General features: G+C 35.8%; 3 protein-coding genes across 4 annotated transcripts; 1 reads left to right on the top strand and 2 right to left on the bottom strand.

Moving 5' to 3' along the window:
• The first annotated feature begins 504 nt into the window (after window positions 1–504).
• LOC107801611 (U4/U6 small nuclear ribonucleoprotein PRP4-like protein) lies at window positions 505–7,503 on the top strand. 2 transcript variants are annotated; one of them, XM_075246702.1, is made up of 6 exons: window positions 505–650; window positions 3,738–4,642; window positions 5,115–5,568; window positions 5,675–5,872; window positions 5,964–6,045; window positions 7,170–7,503. In XM_075246702.1, exons 2-6 carry the CDS (start codon window positions 3,741–3,743, stop codon window positions 7,262–7,264), a joined length of 1,731 nt encoding a protein of 576 aa, XP_075102803.1. In that variant the 5' UTR covers window positions 505–650; window positions 3,738–3,740; the 3' UTR covers window positions 7,265–7,503. The 2 variants fall into 2 exon arrangements, with proteins under 2 accessions (XP_075102803.1, XP_075102804.1); XM_075246703.1 differs by having other exon boundaries at window positions 520–642.
• Window positions 7,504–8,548: 1,045 nt separating this feature from the next.
• LOC107801615 (uncharacterized) lies at window positions 8,549–13,352 on the bottom strand. Its single transcript, XM_016624966.2, has 11 exons — window positions 12,934–13,352; window positions 12,123–12,210; window positions 11,935–12,026; window positions 11,712–11,830; window positions 11,385–11,500; window positions 11,191–11,318; window positions 11,026–11,112; window positions 9,807–9,867; window positions 9,676–9,716; window positions 9,477–9,597; window positions 8,549–8,986 (listed from the first exon to the last, which is right to left on the bottom strand). Exons 1-11 carry the CDS (start codon window positions 13,296–13,298, stop codon window positions 8,927–8,929), a joined length of 1,278 nt encoding a protein of 425 aa, XP_016480452.1. The 5' UTR covers window positions 13,299–13,352; the 3' UTR covers window positions 8,549–8,926.
• A 2,341-nt stretch (window positions 13,353–15,693) lies between these two features.
• Window positions 15,694–24,159, bottom strand: LOC107801612 (DNA-(apurinic or apyrimidinic site) endonuclease, chloroplastic). The gene is made up of 12 exons (XM_016624963.2): window positions 23,997–24,159; window positions 23,759–23,912; window positions 23,601–23,683; window positions 21,837–21,916; window positions 21,416–21,673; window positions 20,982–21,307; window positions 19,923–20,030; window positions 19,531–19,668; window positions 19,393–19,440; window positions 18,956–19,036; window positions 16,995–17,154; window positions 15,694–16,438 (listed from the first exon to the last, which is right to left on the bottom strand). Exons 1-12 carry the CDS (start codon window positions 24,152–24,154, stop codon window positions 16,317–16,319), a joined length of 1,716 nt encoding a protein of 571 aa, XP_016480449.2. The 5' UTR covers window positions 24,155–24,159; the 3' UTR covers window positions 15,694–16,316.
• Window positions 24,160–25,779: the final 1,620 nt, after the last annotated feature.

The following is a 25,779-nucleotide window of genomic DNA, read 5'->3' on the forward strand; positions in this document are numbered from 1 at the left end:
TATAAAATAAGAATATAAAGATTCGTAACTCATGGATTAAAACACTAAAGTAACAAAAGTAACCATCATAATAGATACAATACTAGAGGGGTTGAGATTATATACATTATAATAATCCTAAGTGGGTTTACTAACTAAACTCAAGCTTAGGAGAATTTTTTTCAGCACAAAATAACAAACTGAATAATACCTAAAACATTATCTCCTCATTACACTCTCGATTGAGTTTTAGGAGAAGAAAGACGAATGCATTGCAACCTAAAACCTTCAAATGTTCCGTTCCGTTATTATGAGTTTACTTCTTTTTTGATTTCTTTATTTATTAAAATATGATCTTAATAGACTTTAATGAGTTTATTTCTTTGATTAACTTAACTCAATCATAAACATCCGGTTTGAATAAATTTTTTGTCATTATAATATAAAGGATAGTAACAAATCACACTAAATATTCAACAAAAAATAATCACTATATTACTAAAAACAACAATATAATATTTTTTCAGTTATATTTCTTTAAGCTTCAGCGTTATATTCTCATATTTTTTCTCTCTCCTCGTTGATAAACCCTCCCCGCTGCCCCTCCGCCGGACCGCCACCGCAAATCCGCCTCTCCTTATCAACACCGGCCAGTATCTTCCGGTGAGCTCGTAAGTCTCTCTCTTTGACTCTCTCTGTTTATAAACTTCCATGGTAAAAACTAATTGCTATTTCAAGCCAATGTGAATCACACAGCTTTGCTATTTTTTTTTACTTTTTGCTGATTATTGTGGTGAAATAACGTTAGTATAAGATTATTGTTGATTCTAAACAGTTTGTGAGGTTCTATACAGATTTACATATATGCAACAGAGACATGATTTGAAACTTATGAGTTCGAGATTCTAGTCCATGTTACGGGGTTATAAACTAATCATTTGTACATAATTCAATGTATTTCTTAAGATAAATATAGAGTTTGAACTAAATCTACTAGACCCGTACCAGCATTCTAGATTCGTCCCTGATGCTGAAGCAGTGGGTTTTAGAAGAGGGATTTCTCCAGTAGTAAACTTTGGATCATTATAGGTATTGGCAGAGCCAGGAATTTAAATAAGGAGATTCAAAATATACTAGTATGTCATAATTTAGGTTTGAACTTGTGACTTAAAAGCAGCTTTTGAACCTAGCTTAGCATAGGTGCATTTTATTTTGAAGTTTATTGGTTCCTACAACGACCTTAAGTTAATATACAATAATAACTGGATACACAGTCAAATATTTATAGATATTTAATGGATTTCTTAATACATTTACGGGATTTGAACAAAAGCAATTGGATTTACGTGAACTTGTCGCTAACACTATAGATCCGCCCTTGCCCTTTACCACTTCACTATAATTTTCACCTACGTCAATGGGATTCAAAAGTGTATATATAATAAAAAAAAATTTCTCTATTTGCATAGAATAATCTTTTGACAAATGGGTTCAATTGAACATTTGAACTCCCTTTCTCCAAGCTAACTCTGATTATAGGATCTCTTTTATAATTTTTGAGGCCCATATGCTTGGTTATTTCCTTTTTTTTTGCTCATATGCTGACAATGGAATTTATCAAAATTGAAAATTGTAGTACATTGGTGCTTTCCCCAGACCCCATATATGGGATCAAACTGGGTGTGTTGTTGTTGTAGTATATTGGTGCTTTCATTGTTACATTGTCTATTCAGTTGCAAAACTTGAACATTGCCGTTGATGCTGTTATTGCTGCTACTATGTTGGTATTTGTGTAGTTTCCTTCACTGCTCAGATGAACATGACCTCTATGACATTTGTGTTGTGCTACTTGAACCAGAGGCGGATCCAGGATTTCAAGATGATGGGTGCTCTATTATGAAGATGTGGATCTAGAATTTACATTTGACGAATTTAACTTTAGTCTCTTACTATGAATCCACTACACTTTGAAATTACCGGTTCAAAATTATATTCTTTTTATACTTTTAAAATTATCGGTTCAAAATTATATATTTATTGAAATTTTAGTGATTTATATATATGCATATATTTGTACTCTGTGCCGAAAACAAGACAATCCGAAGTGGGCGTTGAACCGCCAATTTCACTTGTAGATGTGCACCCAATAATTATTGCACCATATGAGTCTTTAAGCATGGGTGCGCACACATATATTTAAGTAATTTTAAAAAAAAAATAATATTATTATGCATGGTTTCGGGAAAAGAGTATGAATTCACGTGAAGGGTTTCCATAGATTAACTATTTTTTTATTATCTGGATTGAATTGTTATAGGAAAAAACATAAATAGCCCATTGGAGGACATGGATGGGAAATTGGCAAATTACATGTCGGACTCGGGTTAGAAAATAGCTAAATAACAGTAAGGTAGAAAAAAAGGGCAAGCTATTGTATTGTGAACTCTCTAAAACCCCTCACCTCCCTTACAGTTTCTCCCTCTTTTTTCCATCATCTTCCTCCTCTTTCTTGGTTCTTCTCGGTCTCTCATCTCCTTTCTATTTCTCTATTGCGTATTTCCCTCACAGTTTTTTTTTGATAAGGTAATAAAATTTATACAAGAAGTTCCCTTTACAGCTTATTTCCCCTCTTCACTCTTGTTATCGTGATTTTGTTGTATATTTTCTAGTAAATTGCGTCTGTTGGAATCTATTGTTACATTGTCTGTTGTCAGTGTGCTTGTTAAGATTTGGTTTATTACACATTTTTTTAGGTAAGATAATAATTAAGATTGTAGTATTTTACGAACAATACTTATCCCAATTTTTACTGTGAATTATTTTTTAGAATGAATTTTTACTGTGAATTTTCTGAGTAAGTACTTTTTTTGGGAGGAATAGTTGGTAGTTTAATAATGGTTTGTTGTTTTTCTTATTTGTTTGTATTTGAATGCTGCATTATAAGTAATGTTTTATTATTTTAATAATTTAAGTATCAAGTCTCCTTGCCTAAATTCAGTTGGTGGGTGGATCACAGCCATGTTGTTGATTCTAAGTGAGAACTTGTAATGGAAAAATCTCTTTTTTGCTTCTTTGTTTTTGTTATCTCTTCTTGTTTTGGGTTAGGTAATTAGGGGCCTTGGTAGTAATTGAGAACTAAGTTTAATATTGATGTAAATTAGCCTGTTCAAGATTTTTTTTTCCTATTAAGGTTTTGATATTGGCTTATCTTAGTAGGACCCTGATGTTTGTCATTTACCGCGCTTGTCCAATACATGCCACTCTAATATCCCTTGTAAAGTGTTTCTCTCAGTTTTGATTCATCTTGAAAATTAGACTGCTTGCTCCCATTTTTCTTTTTTCCCCCCTCCTTTTTATGAATCTTTGTCATGTACCATTTTGGTGCAACTTTTAGCTTGTTCCATCTACTTCCTACAGTTGATCTGAACATTGAGCATTATTGTTCCTTTAAATATGCTGCACAAGTGTTCATTTAGCTGATTAGTTTAACAAATTCTGTCAAAACTCAAAAGAACTGAAACTTGAGGGAGATGAGTTGGGAATTCTTTATTTTGTCTGTGGGATGAATTGCATAAATCAAAGAGAAGTGACCAACTAGATATTCTGGAAAAATATAGATAGGGCATAATCTGAACTAAATAAATTCTTAAACTTCTCAGACAGCAAGTAGGTTTATATTATTGCTGACTGATGTCTGAAGTGAATGGTTCTGTTTACCTAAATTTATGTGTTCATTGTTTGGACTTCTCTTTGATCAGGGTATGGACGCTGAGGATGAAATTCCTGCTTCAACGGAAGAACCTTCGACTCTAGTTGGTGATAATTCGACTATGGTTAATGCTATAGGAGCGATAAATCTTCAACCAGTTCCACCTGTCACTCCACCGGTTGCTCCAACAGTTATCCTTCCTCCAGTTGTGCCTGCAATTGCTCCACGGCCTGCAGTCCCTACCCCTATTCCTCCCCCATTAGCTCCGTTGCCTGGTCGTCCACCTATCCTTAGGCCTCCAGTAGCTCAGAATGGAGAAGTGCGAGCGAGCGATTCAGATTCTGATGAAGAAATGGGATCTGATCGTGGTACTGGGGGCTCAGCTCAAGAATATGAGATATCCGAGGAGAGCAGACTTGTCAGAGAGAGGCAGGAGAAAGCCGTGCAGGAGCTTCTGATGAAGCGACGTGCAGCTGCGCTAGCTGTTCCTACAAATGATATGGCTGTTCGGGCTCGCCTTCGAAGGCTTGGTGAGCCTATAACTCTCTTTGGAGAAAGGGAGATGGAAAGAAGGGACCGTCTGCGGATGCTTATGGCAAGGCTTGATGCAGAAGGGCAGCTGGAAAAGCTGATGAAAGCGCACGAGGATGAAGAAGCTGCAGCTTCTGCTGCACCAGCAGAGGAGGAGGATATTCAGTACCCCTTCTACACTGAAGGATCAAAAACACTTTTAGATGCAAGGGTAGAAATTGCAAAATATTCTTTAGTTAAGTCAGCCTTACGTCTCCACCGCGCAAGGAGGAAAAGGGACGATCCAGATGAAGATGTGGATGCAGAGGTTGATTGGGCTTTGAAGCAAGCAGGGAGCCTCGCCCTTGATTGCAGTGAAATTGGAGACGATCGACCCCTTTGGGGATGCTCGCTTTCACATGATGGAAAGATGCTTGCTACCTGGTAATCTTCTGTACTTCTCTCTCTTGCTTTACCTGACCATAATTTTCTTTTGAGGGTGCTTTTTTCCTCGTTATTTTCTTTTGGGGATGGGGGCTTCGCAGGTGGGGTGGGTAGGATATATGACTGGTTATTTGTTGGGTAGCTGCAGATTTTCAGCATAGATTCATGCACTTAAAACTTGTAAATGTTTGATTCTGTTCTATTTGGAACTTATTTTTTCACCTTTACTGACTCATATTAGTGTAACATACTAGCATTTGCTGCTTTAATTTTTTTGCAGAGATTATCATATTAAATCTAACAGTTGGATGTTCTTGGATTGATTCAATGTCTTACCAAATGAACTGGACAGTGGGATTTTATGTCCCCGTTGGCAAATGCTGCCACGCTTTTATTAGTGTCTGTAGCGATTATGAGTATTGGATTTATTCAAGCAGCACCATGACGGCTTTTCTTTTTTTCCTGTATTTAGTTCTCTGAGTGGAATTGCAAAGTTATGGAGTATGCCTCAAGTGCAAAAGCTTTCCACCCTAAAGGGTCACACCGAACGAGCTACTGATGTTGTGTTCTCTCCGACAAGCAATTATTTAGCTACTGCATCTGCTGATAGGACTGCAAAGTTATGGAACTCAGAAGGGTCTCTTCTCAGGACGTTTGAGGGACATTTGGACCGTGTAGCTCGGATTGCCTTCCATCCTTGTGGGAAGTACTTGGGCACAGCTAGCTTTGACAAAACTTGGAGATTATGGGATGTAGAAAGTGGTGAAGAGTTGCTTTTGCAAGAAGGTCACAGTAGGAGTGTGTATGGATTGTCGTTTCACCATGATGGTTCATTGGTGGCATCATGTGGGCTGGATGCACTTGTTCGAGTGTGGGATTTAAGGACTGGACGAAGTATTCTTGCTCTGGAAGGTCATGTTAAACCGGTGAGTCCTCCTTTGATATGTGATATCCTTTTTCCTCATATGCTTTAGGGATTATGAAAAGACATAGAAAATGAATTCTATTACTTATTTTATTTATTGGTTCCAGGTTCTCGGTGTCAGCTTTTCTCCCAATGGTTATCATTTGGCAAGTGGTGGTGAAGATAATACCTGCCGTATTTGGGACTTAAGGCAGAGAAAATCTTTGTACATCATACCTGCTCACTCCAATCTTATTTCTCAAGTTAAATTTGAACCTCAGGAGGGATACTTTTTGGTTACAGCGTCCTACGATACGACGGCTAAGGTATAGTTTAGTCTTTTTATGATTGTGCTGCTTTTTGGATTTTATTTTATTGCTTATGCTTATGTTCTTCAATCTTAAACTTATATTTTAGGTATGGTCATCAAGGGATTTCAAACCGGTGAAGACACTATCTGGTCATGAAGCAAAAGTCACGTCATTGGATGTAGCGGGAGGTAAGTTCCATTGAAGTTCAAACTGTTCTTACCTTTTCAAGGAGTGAAACAGTATCTTCAAGGAATCTAAGAAGTGTATGGCTGTAGCTTATTTTATATTTTACATCATTGGTAGTAAACCCGCAATTCCTCTCAATAGAATTGTCTCATATACTTTCTAAGTCACACAGCGATATAATAATCTGGGACTTGACGACTCTGTAGCTATTGGTGTTAGTTCTATTTTCAGTCTGAGATGTCATGCCTCATGATTGCAATTATATGTCATAGCGCACTTTTGATGCTAAGGCTGATCTCTGATTATTGGACCAAATCATATAATAATCTGGGACTTGACAGACTCTGTAGCTATTGGTGTTAGTTCTGTTTTCAGTCTGAGATGTCATGCCTCATGATTGCAATTATATGTCATAGCGCACTTTTGATGCTAAGGCTGATCTCTGATTATTGGACCAAATCTTGTCCTCATCTTCTGTTATGGTTGTACTAATGTTTCAACGTTAAACATGCCTTATAATTTGGTACATTGGCACTTGCTCAAGATTTACATTCTTGAAATGCCCTGCCCTCTGACTTTTTCCAAGCAGGACCCAGAAAATTATATGAATAAATCTGGTGTTTTGACAATGCCTCGTACCCGAGGAGTCATTTGAAAAAATGTGAAGTATTTGCTACTTTCTCTGCTTTTCAGCTATCACTTCATAGGAATTTAGTTATTTAATGCTGGTCCCTTAAGTTTGTTTGGAATCTGTTTTGCATTGCTTCTCTTAGTTTTAATCAATAACCTGTTCAGCTTAACTTGAAACTTTTTGAGGTCGTAATCACCGAATGAGGCTTGTAGGTCTCTTAATAAATTTCATTGTTCAGGAATCAGGAAGCTAATGAGTCAAGGCTCAATAGCAAATGATGATGACATTTATTTTTTGGGGGATGGAAAGCAGAAAATTGACATTTCCTTGCTCGTAGTTTCTGTGGGTGCAGAGTCTAATATTATCCATGAATTTGGCTTATCCCATCCTACCTCACCCGGTGCCAAAAGAAAATGCTAATATTTCTCGAATCTCAAACCTTTGCTTCACATTTCGCGTATGTTTATTTGTCTATTTCTCTTCTATTTGATGCAGATGGGCAACATATTGTCACTGTATCTCATGATCGAACAATCAAGCTATGGTCAGGCAAAAACATTGAGAAGGAAGAGAAAATGGATACCGACTAGATTTTCACCTTGCTAAGTATGAGAGAGTATCATTTCGGATCATCAGGAAGAAATTTGAATGTTAGCTTTAAGTTTATAGAATCTCTGTAGAAAATTGAAGTGTAAGGCCTTTTGATCATCCTGTAATTTGAGAAGTTCTCGACTTCTCGTCAACTAATGAAGTAATGGCATCCTGTTCTATTCAAGCTTGTACTCCAAGTACTTATACACAAGTTTTACTGTTTCCTAGCAAAAACAAATATCTTGAGTTTGTTGCTTTCCGTTTATTTTCGTGCATAGCAATAAACTGGAATGCTTCACTATGACAGTGAGTTGTTGATGGGTTCAAAGTCATCGCTAGAAGGTTTGATGAAAGTACATGGTTATGCTAATATTTCATTGTGAGCAATTGCAGTGTGCAAGTATGATTTTAAGTGCATTTCTTTGAATGACTTGTGTCTATAATCTCAAATGAGTTCAATAGGATGACATTGCTGAATGCATTGTTGGTTAGCCACTCACCCAAACACTTAAAACTTAAAATAAAAGCGGATGTATAATATATGTGTAATTCATATATAATATGTGTATAATCATGTATACCAGACATGACATGTAACAGAGAATCAGGCCGGCTATGCATTGTGTTATGTGTATATACGAAAGAAGTGAGGGAAAAATTTAAAAATAGCCAGATTTATAAGTGGTAATTGAAAAATAGTCACAGTTTAGAAAGTAATCGAAATTCGGCACTTTTCATGTAAAGATAAATTTGAACGAAAACACTGTTCAAAATTCGAAAAATATTCCAGCATAATATACTGGAGTTTCAGTATAATATACTGGTCCAACATAATATGCTGGAAGTTCATACACAAGTGGTCCAATCTCTAGTAAATTATGTTGGAACTTTTCGCGTGTTGGAGTTCCAGCATAATATGCTGGAAGTTCATACATAGGTACACCAATCTCCAGTATATTATGCTGGATCGGTCCGTGTTGCAGCAAAATAGTGGCTATTTTTCAATGACTTTGCAAACTATGGCTATATTTGAATTACTAGTCCGAAAACTGGCTAGCCCATGCTATTTTTACGAGAAGTGAACGAATGTAAATCAATAGTTTAATCAATATACAGGAAAAACAGGATGGATCATCGAGTGATTTCTGCATCAAAGCTTGTATTCCTGGTACCCAGTAATGTTAAATATTTAATTTTGTGAGAAAAAGAGGCAATATAAATGAGTGACTTGATACGGAATTGAAGTATTCAGCTATCTAACAAGTCCTAGGACTTAAAAAAGGAGCATTCAAAGATTTCAATTTACTGATTCTAAAAGATGTTACCAAGCGTTAAAAATAATCGAAACAGACATAATTACCAAGATACACGCTTTGCAACATCAAAATCTGACAAAAAGAAAAAAAAAGAAAAGAAACTAAGTATGACCCGTGCCAACACGGTTTCTAACAAAATTCTCCTACGGACTCAGTATAGGTTACAAGATCCAACAACATTGGTTCATTTCAACAGCCATACCTGAATATATAGGCTATCAATTTCTTCCAAGTATGGCTGGCATCGTCGTTTCTTCATAAGAGGAAAACCTCTTCATGCAGTGTTAAGTTACTCTTTCCTTTGATGTTCGTCCAAAGTGAAATAGCTCTTCTAGTGTCGCAGCTTCATTTGTACCATCCTGTAAGGAGCCACCTCAACAGAAAACAGAAGCAGCAGCAGATCGCCTGTAAAACAAACATTTGTTACCCTTCACAATCCTTCCATGTATAAGAACATATCTGACGAGAGATCGTGTGAATAGTTATGCACATGAATAGCAAGAATGCCACTATGTGGTTAGTCAAAACAAGGAGGGAACATGCAATTCACGAGCTCAAGGATTGTGGACGCTATAATCAGCGTTACTATTAGCATAACTACGTTGACTAATAACAACAATAACAAGAAGAAGCCCTGGGGAAGGTAAGATGTACGCAGCCTTACCCCTACCCTGGAAGGGCAGAGAGGCTGTTTCCGATAGACCCTTGGCCGGAGAACGGATGGAACTACGTTAACTAACTACAAAATATATCACCCTTTTTGTGATTTAAGACCAATCATCTGTGGTAACAGGCAATGACTGCAGATGAACCAGGAAGTGACTGAAAATCCATGTGGTTTAAATAGAAAAAGCGTAAAAAGGAAAAATGAGAAGAGAAAGAAAAAGTTATTTACCTGGAAAACCAGTAGCACAACACAAAGGGACTGTTCTGACATTCTGCCCAATTGCCTTAAGAAAAAGTTCACTAGCGTCCCATCATTTGTTCCGGTCAATAAGCCAGTCTGAGGGTCAAACCTGAAAGGTTCCAAGATTAGTTAGTTCAGACACGGACTGGAAACCCAAAACTTGAGCAACTGCAATTAGAGAACTTACTTAGGTAGCCGATGCCTTGGACAAGGTATAATACCAGCTAGCTGAAAGGAGTTCAAGAGACTAAAATGGGTCCTTAGAGATCCAAAATTAATTGAGAGAGAGAGAGAGAGAAGAGAGAAGAGAGAGAGAACCTGAGGTAGTGATAGTAGGAAGTTCAGGACTTGCGGCAAAAAGAATATAAGCAGTGTTTCACTGAAAGGAAATCGACAAAACTAAACTCATTAGTCTCAAGTTTCAAATGAAGAAAATTAAACAAATATCTCTACAACTATAGAAACTGAAAGTCATTAGCACATATAATAGTGACACTCGCTTTGTCACAGTCTATGTGATACTTTAACTGTGTCTATTTTGGTACATCTGAAGACGTTTGATGTACTTCTACTGTTATACCATTCTATGATTTTGGCAAGTTTTAAGATTACACTTCAATTAACAATTCACATATTCCCTATAAAACCGACATGCAGCAAAACTAGTATTCGCAGTTTTCTTCTACTACCATCATAATAATATGCATGTCATGTAAAATGGAAGAGGGAGAAAACTAGTGTTCACATCTGTAGCACGCATAGTTAATCCTGTGGGGGTTTTGGAGCTCAAAGGAAAAAGTAGTTCATAAATATGGGCATATACGACAAAGGGAAGAGCGTCATCTCTAATACTACATTCTCAAGAGTCCAGAAAGAAAGACAAATGATGCAGAAAACAAAAAGAGAAGATAGTCTGATTAGCTAAGACCAGAGAAGAACAAACTAGTTGTTCCATATCCCTTTTAAGTTTTGAAGGAAGGACAAGTCTATGCAGAATCCACTGTACTCTCACCATATTTTTGCGAAAAAAAGTACACTGTATAAACATGTGGGCGTGCATGCGTGAATAACAAGCATTTTAGGGGCGAAGTAATGTGATTCTCCTCTTTGAAAGCTGGTTCTTGAGAACTTCTTTATGGATTAGTGAGTCCAAAGATCCTTCAATTTCCCCCCCTTCAAATATGGGTACTTTATCCCTGGTATAGGCTTGTCTGGTAAGTCCTTCATGAACAGGACTAGCATCCTTTGGTGCCACTTTTGTGTTGCTCACACAATAGTCCAGTCACTTTTTTTTTTATATTTTAAATAAAGACAATACTCCAGTCACTTACTGGAAAAACTTAGGTTTCAAGTCATTAGCCAGACAGCCTCCATTCACTCTTGGAGTCACTATGAGAAAAGTGAAACTGACAAGGGAAAATGGGACAACCTTTTCTTTCCTAAGACAGCAAGGAAGCAATCAAATGGTTCAAGAAGCAGACTAGCAGAAGCACTGCTGAATTTAATGACAAGAAAGAGGCACGAAGAAGAGATGTACCTAAAGTGACCCAAGATTCCAGCCACTGCCATGGTCATTCCAGCAAAATATGTAAAGGTATCACCAACGAAAACTGAGGAAGGATACCTACAATGACAGTGGAGAGAGTAAGTAAAACATATTGCTGAAAGAGAACTCTGAGGTTATTCAAAGATGAGATTTTACCAGTTGAATGAAAGTAAACCCAAGGAAGTGGCAAGCATTGGCTGAACAAGGTAAATAGAGAAAGCATGGGCTTGTTTGTATTCAGGATCGGCAGATGCTCCAATTTGCATGATGTTGTGTATCAAAATCTGTAATACACTAGCGTTAGATGACTTTCAATCGTCAAACTGATACAGAGAACAGTTCTAGCTTACAGCTGCTGCAATAACGACTGTCTGCCCAACTTCAAGGCCATTGATACCAGCGTGGATATTGATAGAATTTGTGCAAAATATTGCCAGTAGCCACATATATAATTTGTAGATCCGTCCTGTTAAACCAAAAGAGAATGAAGAATCGTGTCGAAGTAAACAATTGGAGATGATGAAGGTATGAAATAGTAAAAAGTATGTCCATGTAAGAAATGACTACTTTAAGCATGTTAAATGTGCATTTCAAACTTTCGAGTGCTTCCAGCAAATCTAGTAAACTCCAACTAAAGGACTTTATATAGAAGCATGACGAAATCATAGGCTGCTTACCTAGATCCAAGATCTCTAATCCAACATATGATACAAGGGGCTTTGGAATAATAATAGTTGTATGCCCAGCATATGCCATCAACAACGGAAGAGCTGCAATGGAGGGTAATAGCAGTTTCCTGTTTCAAATATTATATGAACTTCATAAGAATCTCAGCTGAAATGATTACAAAAGTCCCAGTTGCATCAGAGAAAGCCTTTTAGATATGATAGAAATGCTTACACTCTCCAAGGTACATCAAGGACATCATCCACAAAACCAAGCAGCATCATGAAGCAGATTGAAGATAATGCAGCATTGTACTCAACAAGCCACTGCCAAATTCAAAGTCAAGATGCAAGCAGATCATCTTCGACAACCTCAAGCAATAAAAAACCTCCAAAACCCACAAAGCTTGCAACTTTACTTACATTTGAATCAGCTGTGAAGTTGAAAGTTTGAAACAAGATAGCAACGACCAAGAACACACCCCCAACAATAAGACCTAGTGACTCAGGTCTGCATTAAATCAATACGGATCACTCATAAATTGCTTCAGAGTACCACTACAAAACTTAATTGAGGTTGATTTTTAACTATAAAAACTCTCTTTCTTCACTAAGTTGAGAAATCACTCCCCTTGTCCCGGAAAAAGAACAGTCCTACCTTCATTTTAAGCCGTCCCGAAACGGTCCCAGAAGACATTCTCATCACTAAAAATGATGTCTGACATTTTCACTCAATTCAGAAAAATATCTTTTTTCCTCTACTTCGCAAAAACAAAAAAGGTTCTAGATGGACATATGCTCGGCAAAATGCTACTTCCTCCTTTTCAAATTGAATGTCTCTTTTCGACTTTACGCAGATCATACAACAGGTTTGAAATTTACAATTATGTAGTACTTCAATCCCTCCCTATTCATGTAATACTCTTTCCTTTTTAGTCTATCCCAAAAAGAATATTATCTTTCTATATCTAGAAATGATTTAACTTTATACTTCCCATTCTACCGTTAATGAGATGATTTAGTCATACAAATATCTATAGCTTGTTCTAGACCACAACTTTCAAAATTCTTTCTTTCTCTTAATAAACAAAACAATTCAAACAAGGACTATCAAAATAGAAGGTATAATAAATTCGCATCAGTACTAAATTCAACTACTGCATTCACAAATTATGCGTGAGCTTTAAGTAAATTAAACTTCAATTTCTTTTTCTATCCAAAAAGAGAAACTTACACTTTGATAGAGCCTTGAGGAGTGCCTTTTTTGTTGATATCTAATCCAAACAAACCCCTTCTCAACATATACTTAGACGCAACAGGAATCATAGTTACCGTTCCGAAGAATCCGATTAAACTAATAACCGCATTGATGAGAATCGATCGCCGGAGCTCCGATTCGATCTTATAGTGATAAAATATTAAGTAAAAGTACGGGATTAAGAATATTAAAGAGATTTTGAAAATTAACGAAACTTTAGCCGGCGCTATGGGTGACGAGTCATCCGATTTAGGTTGTGGATTGTTTATGGATGATTTCGGCGGATTTACGGCGGTGACAGTCGCCGGCGCCAACTTTGACGGCCGTTTTTTAGCTGCCATGGCGGAGGATCTTTCACTCTGTGTGTGTGTGTGTGTGTGTGTTTATTTTGCGGTCTTTTGGATCTTTTTATAATTTGCTTATTTACTTAATTGTTTTTGGTTTGGGATTTTTAGTGGACCAATTGAATTTGTACACGTCGGTTGAACTTGTCATATGTGGGGTCCATATGATTTTTTAGACTGATGAAGCAAGTCCTTTAGTAGAAGCATGAACTGTGCTAATCTTGTCAAACAACTTGGACAGAAGACCACAAGCAAGAAGTGTGCTAACATGATACTCTGGTCTCGGGTTTGAGCCTTAAGAATAAAGTCGTCGTTAGAAACTAACACTACAATCGTCCACGATGAACTTTTTACGATACAATCCAAATTAGTCAGACTAGTGAATTTCAGACCAAATAAACTCCGAGTTAATCACATTAGTGAATTCGAGTACCGGATAAAATAAGAAGCCTAAAACCAATATAGTAGATTACGTAAGACGATCATTCCAAATTAGTCGGATCAATGAGTTCTGAGCATTGAACCGTTAAACCAAAAAGAAGAAGAGATTACACGAAAGCAGAAGAGTTGGAAAAGAAAAAAGGAAGAAAATATCAAGCCAATAATGGGCATGCTAGCAAACGAGCAGAGGCCATTCCTTTATAAAATTCCAAAATCAACCTATTATCATCAACTGTATTTTTTCTATACGAAGAAGACACCATTGGAACTTTATAAATATTGCATTTCTTGCTTCCTGCCAAACATATCATTGCGTTTATATATGCAACAAAACTTTTATTGAGTTTTCTATCTGGTGTTCCGTATCCGCATTGTAACCTGATTAAATTCGAATTCGCACCGAAAATTCTCACAATGGGAGCATGTTTCATCTTCAAATGAATATGCCTCTTCCTATTGTTATCCCTTAATGTTGCATCTTCTAACCTTTGGTATTTTTTTCTCTTCCAAAACCTCTTTAGACTAAAACCAAAAAATTTCATTTTTGGGCTTTGTTTTTTCTTGATGTTTTATTTTTGTTTGGCTAACTTTGTTTTTTCATTAATATGAAAATGGGAACCCTTTATAGAGTAGAATCAAGTGGTGAGAGTTTGTTATGTAGAAAATGTTTATTTCAATCACAATAAAATAAGTATTGGCCGTCTGGCCAGCAAAAATTTGTGCAAATAGCGCAATAGTCTTGAGTATATGTCTTAACGTGTTAATAAATCGTCTTCGTCTTATTATAAATACAGATTTTTTCATAAGCGGTCAAAATATTTGGAGAACTGAACAAATAAATAAATCACTATAACGGCAAGGCAATGATATTTTTTTTATATTTATACACGATATTCTCATTTTGCTTACAAACTCTTACGAGAAGTCCTAGTCTTTTACAAACTCTTACGGTTCCAGTTAAACTATTAACGAGCAGTGGCGGAGCCATATTCAACCAAGGGGTGTCGACACCCCTTCGCCAAAAAATTACACTGTATTGTTAGATAATTTTTTTTATTTTATATATATTTACTATATACTGACTTCCCTTAACTTTTCGGTGTATTTGGTAAAAATTCTGGCTCCGCCACTGTTAACGAGGAAGACAGGAAACATACCAACAGATCAATTGTTACTACTGATCAACATCAGTTGAATTGTTCATATTGTTAGAAAAAACATATCTAGAACAAAGACAATAGACAAATGGATGTTGATATTTTTAATTTTCTACTCTCAGCTACTGATCCTATACTGAATATCTGCTGCTAATACTTAAAGGCATTTAAGCAATCAATAACAGAAAATAATCAAAACAAAATGGTGCAATTACTGTGGTTTCTTCAGAATCAGTGATGCAAATACTCTTCCCAAACTGGCAACAAGATGTAACCATATCCGCAAAACATGTATAAGTCGCGTTTAACAATTGTAATTTAAGAGTAGAAATTATGGCAATAGCCTAGCAATTTATAAGTTGCATTTATCAGTTACAATTAATAAGTCGTATTTGTCAAAGATCTTCCTATTACAACTAGATGTGTGGGTTTATTGCAATTTGTAAATCACATTTATACATCGCATTTTCCATTTGCAATTTATAAGTGGCATTTGACCATTGCAATTGAAAATTCACAAGTCTCAGTTATAGATAGAATTTGAACATGAAACCTCATTGTTGTCCACCAATACTAAGCCACGCTTTTGGATTTATAAGCAATGAAATTTTATTTTTATAGGCAATGTAAAATTGTAATAATGGTATAGTTGGCACTAAAGTAGCGCTGGAAATTATATTTGGATATGAAATGTTTAAAGTTCCATTCTACTTCTGCCTTCCTCCAATTTCGACACAACTTCCATTTGACAATGTCCATCTTTAATATTTTTTGTAGAATACAAGCACCAATAATTGCTAACTGTACATTAATACTCCTCTTTCCTGCTTCTTTTAGCTTTATAATTGTAATAATGTTTAAGAAACCATAAGTTGTATAATAGAATTACACTAAGGAAGCGGTAGAATGGTTAGAGTTTCTCTACCTTTAACCAAAAGCCTCGGGTTTGAGTCAAGCCTCGGGTTTGAGTCCTAGAAATGAAACCATCTTTGGTACGGAACACTTAAATCCCCTAAAGTGGGCTTTCTAGAGAGCAAATCCAAGTTACTCAGACCAGTGGTTCCGTGCACCAGATGAAACACGATGCGGTAAACCAACATAGTAGGCTTTCTACGACGCAAATCTGAATTAGTCGGGTCAACCTATTCCAGGCACACATATGGTTAAACCAAAAAAAAAAGGGCAGGACAGGATTACATGACACGATATGGTCATCCCAAATTTTTACTCAGTGCTACCTCCAGGATCTTGTATGCCACTTCAAAAATCAGGATTCACCATTTATATGTCAAATCCTTAACTGCAAAATATCTACTCAACATAGCCTCTTGAGAATATTCTCGTCGCGTTTTTTGCTATGGTACCATCTTCAGAAAAACATCAAGATGTTGGAATCAGCAAAAATGATGGTCGGAACCTACAGCTTCAGGATAAGGCCAATGGGACTGTGATCACTGCCATCTACATCTGGCAGAATGTAGGAGTCGTGCACGTTGTCAGCAATGTGTTCTGAGACAAGGAAGTAGTCGAGCCGCCATCCTGAAATTTTATACCCCAGATGGGAAAAGATGCAGAAAACGTCAGAGTAAACCCTATGCCAAACAACCTGAAACAACAACCTTAATTGCAAATGATATTTAACAAAAATGTGATGTTGGAATTATCTTGTCAAGGAGTGACAAATACGGAAGTCCACCATGTAGCGAGAGATTGGAGGAATAGAATGTCCGACGAGTAGTTTAAGCAGATCGATATGTAAAAAGCGAAAACACAACTATTATCACGACCCAAATACCTAGTCAAGTGCTCTTCTAAATTGCAGATTGATGTAAGGAGTTCAAACTCCTCTTACCTAGGTGGGACAGAGTATAACTTTCACAATCACGCTATCAAATGAGCAATGTTCTCATTTCACTAGACGGTAAAACACAAAATGAGATACACGAAAATATCTAATTTTAGGGGCTATGGAGAAGAGTATATTGAGGAAAAACTGAGGTATATTTCTGGTTTCTTAATTTGTCATAATAGGAACGGCCCAAGGAAGCAGAGGACCAAGTTACATAGCACCACAATAGAAAAAATGTTCAAATACCTTTATTAGTTTTACGTCCACCATGGCGGTAACCCCAGTAAGTATAACCAACGACACCAGGATGCTGCTTCCTGAATGTATCTACAAACCCCTTGTTTAAAAAGTTTGTTTCAAAGGACTGTCTTTCTTCATCAGTAAAGCCTGCACTTCTTTTATTTCCCTAAGCACAGGAAGGGAAAAATCAGAACAACGAATCAGAATTGATATCAAAACTAAACCAGCAAGTAACTTTGATAAGTTAAGCTAAAAACTGAAGACAATGTAAAATCCACAAGCAAATATCACGTGAAAAATCCACAAGCAAATATCACGCCTTAAGTTGCAAAGTCGAATCATTCTGCTATTAGCAATGATATTTTCCACCATTTTATTGTGATTCTTTAACAAATGCAAGAACTTTCCTAGTAGATGAAGAGAGCCGAATAAGTTTCCATGGTGCTAGGTCAGGCTTATAGATTTGAACACAGGGACAAACAGTTGCCAAGTTTTGATCTTTTATGTTTCAAGCAGTTTGTCTCTATTTGTAGTGCATCGCTTTTAGATGTCAGTTAAAAGAGGAGCAAGAAGAGCCCCATACAACTTGCAATCAGCTGCTCCATCAAGGTTCCTTAGTCCTTATTTTTAGGTGCAAAAGATGACAACCAGGAATACTTGCAAAATTGATACTCCCTCAGTTTTAATTTAGTTCACTCCTCGCTTACCTAAGGTCAAGTAACCTACTTTTGAGCAGAAGTGTTCATTCTTTTTAGGAATTCAGAAAATACACCAAGGACTATTAGTTGCATATAAAAATCACGAAAGAATACATTTAACGTGCAATCAATGACCACTCAATTTCATTTTAACAAAGCAAAATGTGACAACTATTTATTTTTTTTGATAGGAGGAACGTTCTATTGACGGTATCAAGCAATTCTCCACTTGTTTGTAAAATGTTTCCTGCTAAAAGTCTAAATCTTGAATCACAAATCAGATGTTCTTGGTGCTTTTACTTTTCCATTGCTTCATCTTTTCTTCATAAAATAGACAATTATTTCCCTCCAGTAGATATTTCGAACACTTCCTACGCCTATTAGCTTTCAAAGAATATATTGACCTGCATATCGTAATTGCAAAAGATTTCTTCATTTTGATTCCAATGCTATTCTTAAAGCCAGATGCTAAGATAATCATCTTAAACTGTAGTATCTTAAATTGTAGTATCGTTTCAATCTGCTAATGCTTGATTAGTTTTAGCCTTCAATTTGTTTTCTTGGGGCATTATTGATTCTATTTTGTATCTTCTCTTACAACTATATATCAAGAGTCACTTAGCGCCATGTAGCTTTATTGATGCTGTCTATTTGGTTTGTTCTTATCGAGTACTAACTTATGTGCATACAACTGCAACAACAACAACAACAACAACCCAGTAGAATACCACTAGTGGGGTCTGGGACGCAGACCTTACCCCTACCCCGAAGGAATACTTAAAATCTTTCGCGACTTTGTCCTCCTAGAAAAAGTAATAATGCCCAATCTGTTCTTATACCTCCCCAAGTCCAACACAAACTTACTTAGACCTGTAACTTATAGATTTCTCCAACCTTACAGAAGGTGAGCACATCTGTACGGTCAGTAAGTAGTAGTGAGGCTATTGATGTAAAGATTCACTGGAAGCGGAAGTAGAAAACAGATTTGGAAGAGGATCTCAAGCAGCTAGAGACCAATAAAATTACCATAATATGAAAGAGAAAGAGAACATGGCAACTCTACTTCATGTTTCGCGTAAATTATACAGTAGAACAACCAGGTTCATCTAAAGGAAGATTACAAAACGACAAATTAGATATAAAGAAAAAAGACACATGCTATCACTGACTGCTCTTTCTTCTCTTTTCTGGAATATACACTATCATTCACATAGCATACACTGCTTCTGCATCATATACATGTTAAGACGTGAAAGTAAAAATACTTACAGCAGGATTATAAATATCTATCTCCTCGTGGGCGCAATTTAGATCACCGGTCAAAACAACAGGTTTTGACTTTTCTAGCTCCTGCAAAGCCACAGAAGAATTAAAAATGTTCTGCAGATTAAGGGTCAACAAACCCAAACAGTAATGTCTGGAACAGAATAAACAAGATACACCCAAAAAATAGGGAAAGAAGAATCCAAGAATTTGGACGACAATAGCAGCAAAGTAAGAACAACTAGGACTTGTAGGCAAAAGTGGAAGTATCCCTGGCTGGACCTAATGAATGAAGGTTAAATGTCTTGAAGATTTTAAATTCATGAACTTCAAGAAGCCTATTCGAAAATGAAAATCTAAAAGAACTTAACCTCGAAAAGGATGTACCTGTAGACAAATAAATATATGGTGCATAAGATGTCACATAAGAAAGCAACACTTACTTTCATGTAATTGCTGAGAGAAGGATCCCACTCTGTAATTCTGTACGTCTGGCAAAGTACATCTTGTTAGTCATGTCCGTAAAAGGAAATGCATAATATAACAAATGCAAAGAAGATATATAAGATGTAACGGACTACCAATCGCCGTAGTCCATCGCCAGAATTTGGAACATATCCACACAGTAAATAGAAGTTATCAAATTCCACCGTGACAAGTCGTCCTTCAGTATCATGATCAGGTATACCGAGACCATATCTGACAGAAAGTGGCTTGATCTGTCAAAAGAGGAAAGCAGAAGAATATTGATTATAACCAAAGAAACCAAAAACAATTCAAGGAAAGAACACATAGAGGTTCAATCTTCTTCCTCCTCTATAAGAAAAAAAAAATCTCAGAGACCAAAGTATGGCACCCGACAGAGGGCCTACATAAAGAAGCAAATCTGCTACTCCCAATCAAGGATACTGGAAAAAAAATTATTAAAAAAAAAAAGAGAAGAAAAAAAGAGGGAAGGGAAAAAGGTTCATACCCGAGAGATGATTGCAGTACCAGAATACCCAAGCTTAGCGACACTGCATGTCCAAAAGCTATTCTCATAGCCACTGAGACTTTCTTTGATCGCTTCAACATCTTTATCCTGCTTCCAAGAATCAGAAGTTAAATTAGCTAAGACAACGCAAAGATTTTGTTGTATGAAGGAACAAAGTCTCTACTAGTCACATAGTAATCTACACTGTGTACAGAAACTATCACTGATGACCTAAATTCATAGATGGCTTTGTAAGCAGTTCTTAATTATTACATTAGCACGTAATATTCCAGATATTTCAAGGTACACCAACAACTAAAGTTTGTAGAACTTAGTTTAACAGGAACAAAATCATAAAAGAGAAGTCCAGTTTATGCTGTAGTCTCTAGATTCTGAGAAGACAGTGCACCTTAAATTTGAAGAATCGTATCAACTAGGAAGCAAGTAGACTTAAGGAACCTGAGAATACACACGCACGCACATACACACACACACATGAATATGTATGTGCACATGTGTGTGAGAACACTGATTACCAAGAATTTGAACAAAAAGCGGATATGGTTGATAAAAAAAACATTATCAACATAAATTGATGAGTTCTTATAAATTCTTCCTTCAACCCTTGATCAAATAACCTACAAAATCTTCAAGTTGTATCTGATTAAATCCAAGTATTTTAGATATTCCCTCATTTCCATCCCCAAGCATTCCAAGCTAACGGCATTTGTGTATCCATACACACACATATAACTAGTAAAAGACACAGAGTTCCTTTCATCGAGTTAAAATTAAGAGAAAAAACATAATGAGACATATCTGCCTTGAAGGCATTGACCAATGCTTCCATTTCATACAATTTCTGTTGTTGTGCAAATAAAGACCATACATTTATAAGGTGAAGCATCACCTGCATCCTAAGTTATGTTTACGAGGATCTCAATACGTTGTAAGGTTGACGAGTTAGATAATCGACTGATATACTGTGCAATTAGATAATATCTATTATAATATCAAGTCGATTCCTACAAGCAGAAAAAAGATAAAATGAGAGCTCGCCTGTAATTTAGTTTCCTGTAAGCATAGAACATCAAAATCTTCTCTATCGGCAAGCTGCTGTATCAAAAGATTCTTTAACTTCAATAGAGCCCTCAAACCATTGACATTCCATGACAATAACTTAACATGTTTTGTATCCTTAGAAAGAGGAGGCGGCCTCATTGTTTTAGGATTGTATACAATCCACCCATCTTTTGGCTTCTTGTGAGCGAAAATAGTCCAAGGTTCATCTTGATTTACAGAAATATCCACGCCCTCAGAAACTTCAATGTGTGCCGAAGCAGTCGCTGCTGAAACTTTTCTCTTTGCTCGTACAGTCTTCTTGCCTATCAAAATTATTCATCATTTAATACACTGACAAAGCAAAGCAAAGCAAAGATGTACTGTAAAGCAAGATGCAAAATAACCAGACATAAGGATAAACACCAAAGCACCTTTGATGTCATTAGATTCAGCGGAGAGCTCCTGGGTAATTTCAGCTTGTTTAACAATAATGTCAACACTGGTATCCTTGGTGTTGTCTTTTTTCACCCGTTTTTTCGTCTGCCTGGTACTAGAAACCTCTGATGCAGCAACATCGCTTTGGTTACTTGACACTTTTCTAGCCTTCCTTTTTGAAGTGTTATCGACTACTCCTAGACTCTTCTCAGATGATACTTGATCCTCCCGTGCCACAGATCCATTGCCTGCATCTATAGCAGAAAGTTACGGGTTAAAAGTATCTTTCTGCTATATTTTGGATTTTGGAGTTCACAGAATAATAACAATCACCTAGACAAATGTCGTACATCAGTTTCCAAATTAAAGAAATTATTTCATGGGCTTGGTTGCAAGTTAAATGACACAAAAGAATACCATTAAGTTTGCTGTTGAGGAATGTCGTCAGAGAAGCAACAAGCTCTTGTTTAGTACCTCTGGAAGGAATCCCAAGACTCCTAAAAACAGAAAACTGGCTTTCATGTCACAGGATCAAAGTGAAAGCTGCTGCAAAATACAACGTGATACATGGCACAAACTTTTCCAACACAAAGCATTTCTGAAGTGGAATATCATCAGAACAGAGGTTTTAGACCAACTAATTCAAGTTCCAGTGGAATCACTTAGCGCTGTATACAATGCTTCCAGCCAATTGCTTAGTGGCTTCCAACCAAGGGTCATGACTCGTTTAGCTCTACTAAGGCAGCACATCTTTTTCAGACTTCTAAGGATAATTTTAAGAATTCACTACAACAACAACAATAACAAGCCTCAATCCCAGGCAAGTTAGCTAAGCTATATGAATCCTCATAGTCATGTTCTAAGAAACCCTAATTTGGACCCTCATGATCGAGCTTATGATAGTAAAGAACGTGGAGCCATAGTCAAACAATCCAAACCAGGTTGAGAGTACGAAAGCTTATCCACCGAGTTATTCTCTATAACCATAACATAAAACAAGTACATTTGGAAGCTTCGAAGCTTTTAAAGATGAGGCCTTTTGGCAAAGCCAAGTCAATTTCGGGCCACCAAGCCCTGAATGCCACTACAACAGCTTTTACGCCTCAATCCCAGGATAATTTTAAGTATTCACTGCTTAAGGAAAAACTTCTCCGCAAGTATAGACTTGTTATGGCTGTCAGGTAATCATTTTCGCACATATAGTTTCCCTATATCTAGCACGGGAAATTATGACAAGAAGCAATTTAGAAAAACCTTTTCATATACACATCCTTGTCACACATATAGTTTCCCTATATCTAGCAAGGGAGACAAGAAGCAATACAGAAAAATCTTTCATATACACATCCTTCTCACGGCAGACGGCATCCAATTATATTTGCTTGAAACAACAAGCTAACAGCCAATGTTTTTCTGATTATTTTCTAAGAGACTAAATCAGGCATTTAATGGACCATAGGAAATTATTTGGTCAAATTCCATCTTCCTTTCATCCATTCTCTACAGAAAACAAACATAATACTCCTTCTGTCCCAATTTATGTGATTCACTTTCCTTTTTATTCAGTGTTATCAAAAGGCGCGCTTAAGCCCTGAAGCAAGGCTCAAAACATGTTGAGTGCTTTGCCTCGCTTAGCGGGCGTTTCAGTGTTGTCATCAAGGCTCTAAGGCATATATTTCCTTGCCAACATGCGTAATCCTGAAGAGGCGACAATAAACAATTGATATTTCACTTTATTGTAAATTTTCTTCAATTTCTTTGTCCATATATTTGGTATTCATGCCTATAGATATTAGTTTGCCTTTCTACCTGCTCAGGTAAGGATAAGGTATGCGTACACACTTATGGGATTACACTGGGTTTGTTGTTATTGTTGCTTATAGATATTAGTCTTGGACTACACATACATAATTATAGTTTTTCTCCATTTGCGCCTTTTTTCATTAAAGCCACACTTTATTTGCGCCTTGCACTTAAAGGCCCAACATACCTTAGAACTTTTTTGCACTTTTCAACTTTGATAATACTATTTTAGTATGTCCCAAAAAGAACGATACTTTTCTATACTTTTCTATACAAATAACTGCGACTTATTTAAGACCACAAGTTTCAAAAGTTAGTCTTTCTTTCTTTCTACACTCCGCCAATCAAACAACGTCACATGAAACATTGAGCACATACCTAAGTTTCACTCTGAGCTGTGGAACTGTCATTTTCTCTACCGTTTCCATATCCTCCACAAGAATCTCCTTGTCACCATTTTCCTACATTTAACAATAAAAATTCAAATAAAAAACAAATCTTTCCTGCTAAGCATTAATTTGTCAAAAAGATTCAACCTTTGAAACACCCTTTTCAACTGCAACGCTCATTGGTTCATTTGACTTTGCAACAGCTGATAATCTTGAAAAGGGTCTATTTTTAGACCCCATTATCGTAAAATTCACAGAAGCCAAAACTTGAAACTTGGGTTTCCTTAAAATCACTCCAACACTGGGAAAAAAGCAACAGTCATTAATCTAAAAAAATCAAGAAAGCAATAGAAAGATAAAACAGAAGTGATAATATAACTAATACCTATTCGGATGAATGAAATTGTATAGGCCTAATTTGAGAGATTGTAACATTGATTGTAGTGTGGGGGGGGGGGGGGGTGGACCGCCAAAGGAGGCAGCAAATGGAGGCGCGAAGCTGGGTTGGGAAGCTAATACCTGTTTGGCCAAGCTTCTCAACATGCCGAAAGCACGTGTGTGCCAAGCTTTTTTGAAAAAAAAAAGTATTTTTCGGAAGAACTAGAAGCTTTCTGAGAAGCAGAAAAAAATAGTTTTTTCTCAAAAAATAGAAGTAGAAGTAGTTTTGACTTTTCTTCTTACCAAAAATATCCTTAATAAAATATAGTATATACCAAAATAACTGTTAAACTTAATACTTAGGATATTAATGTATAAATATTTCTTATTATTTTTAGGATAACTTTCTAATATATAATGACTTTAGGGGTGAATGCTTTTATATTTGTGGACTGATTTTTAATATATTTAACTTATATTAAAAGAATTAGGTACTTTTAAATTTTATTTTTATATTTTACTTAAATAAAATGAAAAGATTTAATTATTGCCTGTAATAACAAATTTTTATTTATTTACTTATAATATTAACTATTAAGTAAATCTATTCATGTCCTTATTCGCAATTTGATACTTAAAAATACTTTCTGAAAAATTTGGCCAAACACAAATTATTGCTCAAAAGTACTTTTCAGAGTAATTAGCCAAACACAAACTGTTTCTCTCCAAAAATACTTTTGAAAAAAAATACTTATCAAAATAAGCTGATTTCTCTAGTTTGGCCAAACACGCTATTAAGCCACGTGGTTAGGGACAGTAGGAAACTGGGAAAAGGAAATATTGGAGGAATTTTCTACCATAGTTAAAGAAACAAAAAGTAAATTAAGAAAAGAACAACAAAAGTTTTTTAGAAGGTAAAGTAATTAAAAAATGAATTTAATAATGTCTCAACATTAGCACACATAAAGGGTAAAATGAAGGGAGGTCATTTGTGATGTTTTGGTAATGTGTCATATTATGGTGATTAAAACTATTAAAAGCGACAAGGCAGACTTAAAAGCAATGCAAAATTTATATGTATATGATACTAAGTTGGGATCCTGTAGGAAATATAGAAAACTTCTAATATTTTTTTTTAATTCTTATTTCATATAATATTGGTATAAAATAAATTTAAAGTGAAACGGATCAATGAAAATTTATATAATCGATCATAAGTTGTTTGGGGACTTTGTTGTTTTTATAGTATTAGATAAGAAACATACATGTTCTTTAGAGATTGTTAATAACTTCATTTTTGGAAAATTTATTTGTAAATTTTTTATATATAACATACCGAAATGTAAAAATATATAAAAAATATATAATTTTTCGATTATTATTTTAAGAACGGCTATACAACGACATTTTTTCATAATTTTTTACCTAGTTATTGGATCAACATATTTTTTTTTCTTTTTCAGAAAAAGAATCAATATATCTTACACCTCTATATTTTTCTAACAAGGTAGTAGAACGGTTTAATTATATTTGTCTGTTTGCAAAGAGGAAAAAGTGACAAAACGTCACTAGGGAAAAGATCCACTTTTGCAAATAATGAAAAATTGTCCACAAAAAATTTCATATGTTTTTTAAACAAACGCCACCCTCAGTCATTGGATATTTCTTGTTCAATCTTAATTTTTTAAGTTCAGAAAATCAATATATTTTTCTCATACTAGAAATTAGATATTTATAGAATATTTTGATAAGAATAGTAACTTCTAATCATGTCCTCATAGTTTTTTTTT

The sequence above is a fragment of the Nicotiana tabacum genome, chromosome 23, assembly GCF_000715075.1.
Source record: "Nicotiana tabacum cultivar K326 chromosome 23, ASM71507v2, whole genome shotgun sequence".
Lineage (NCBI taxonomy): Eukaryota > Viridiplantae > Streptophyta > Magnoliopsida > Solanales > Solanaceae > Nicotiana > Nicotiana tabacum.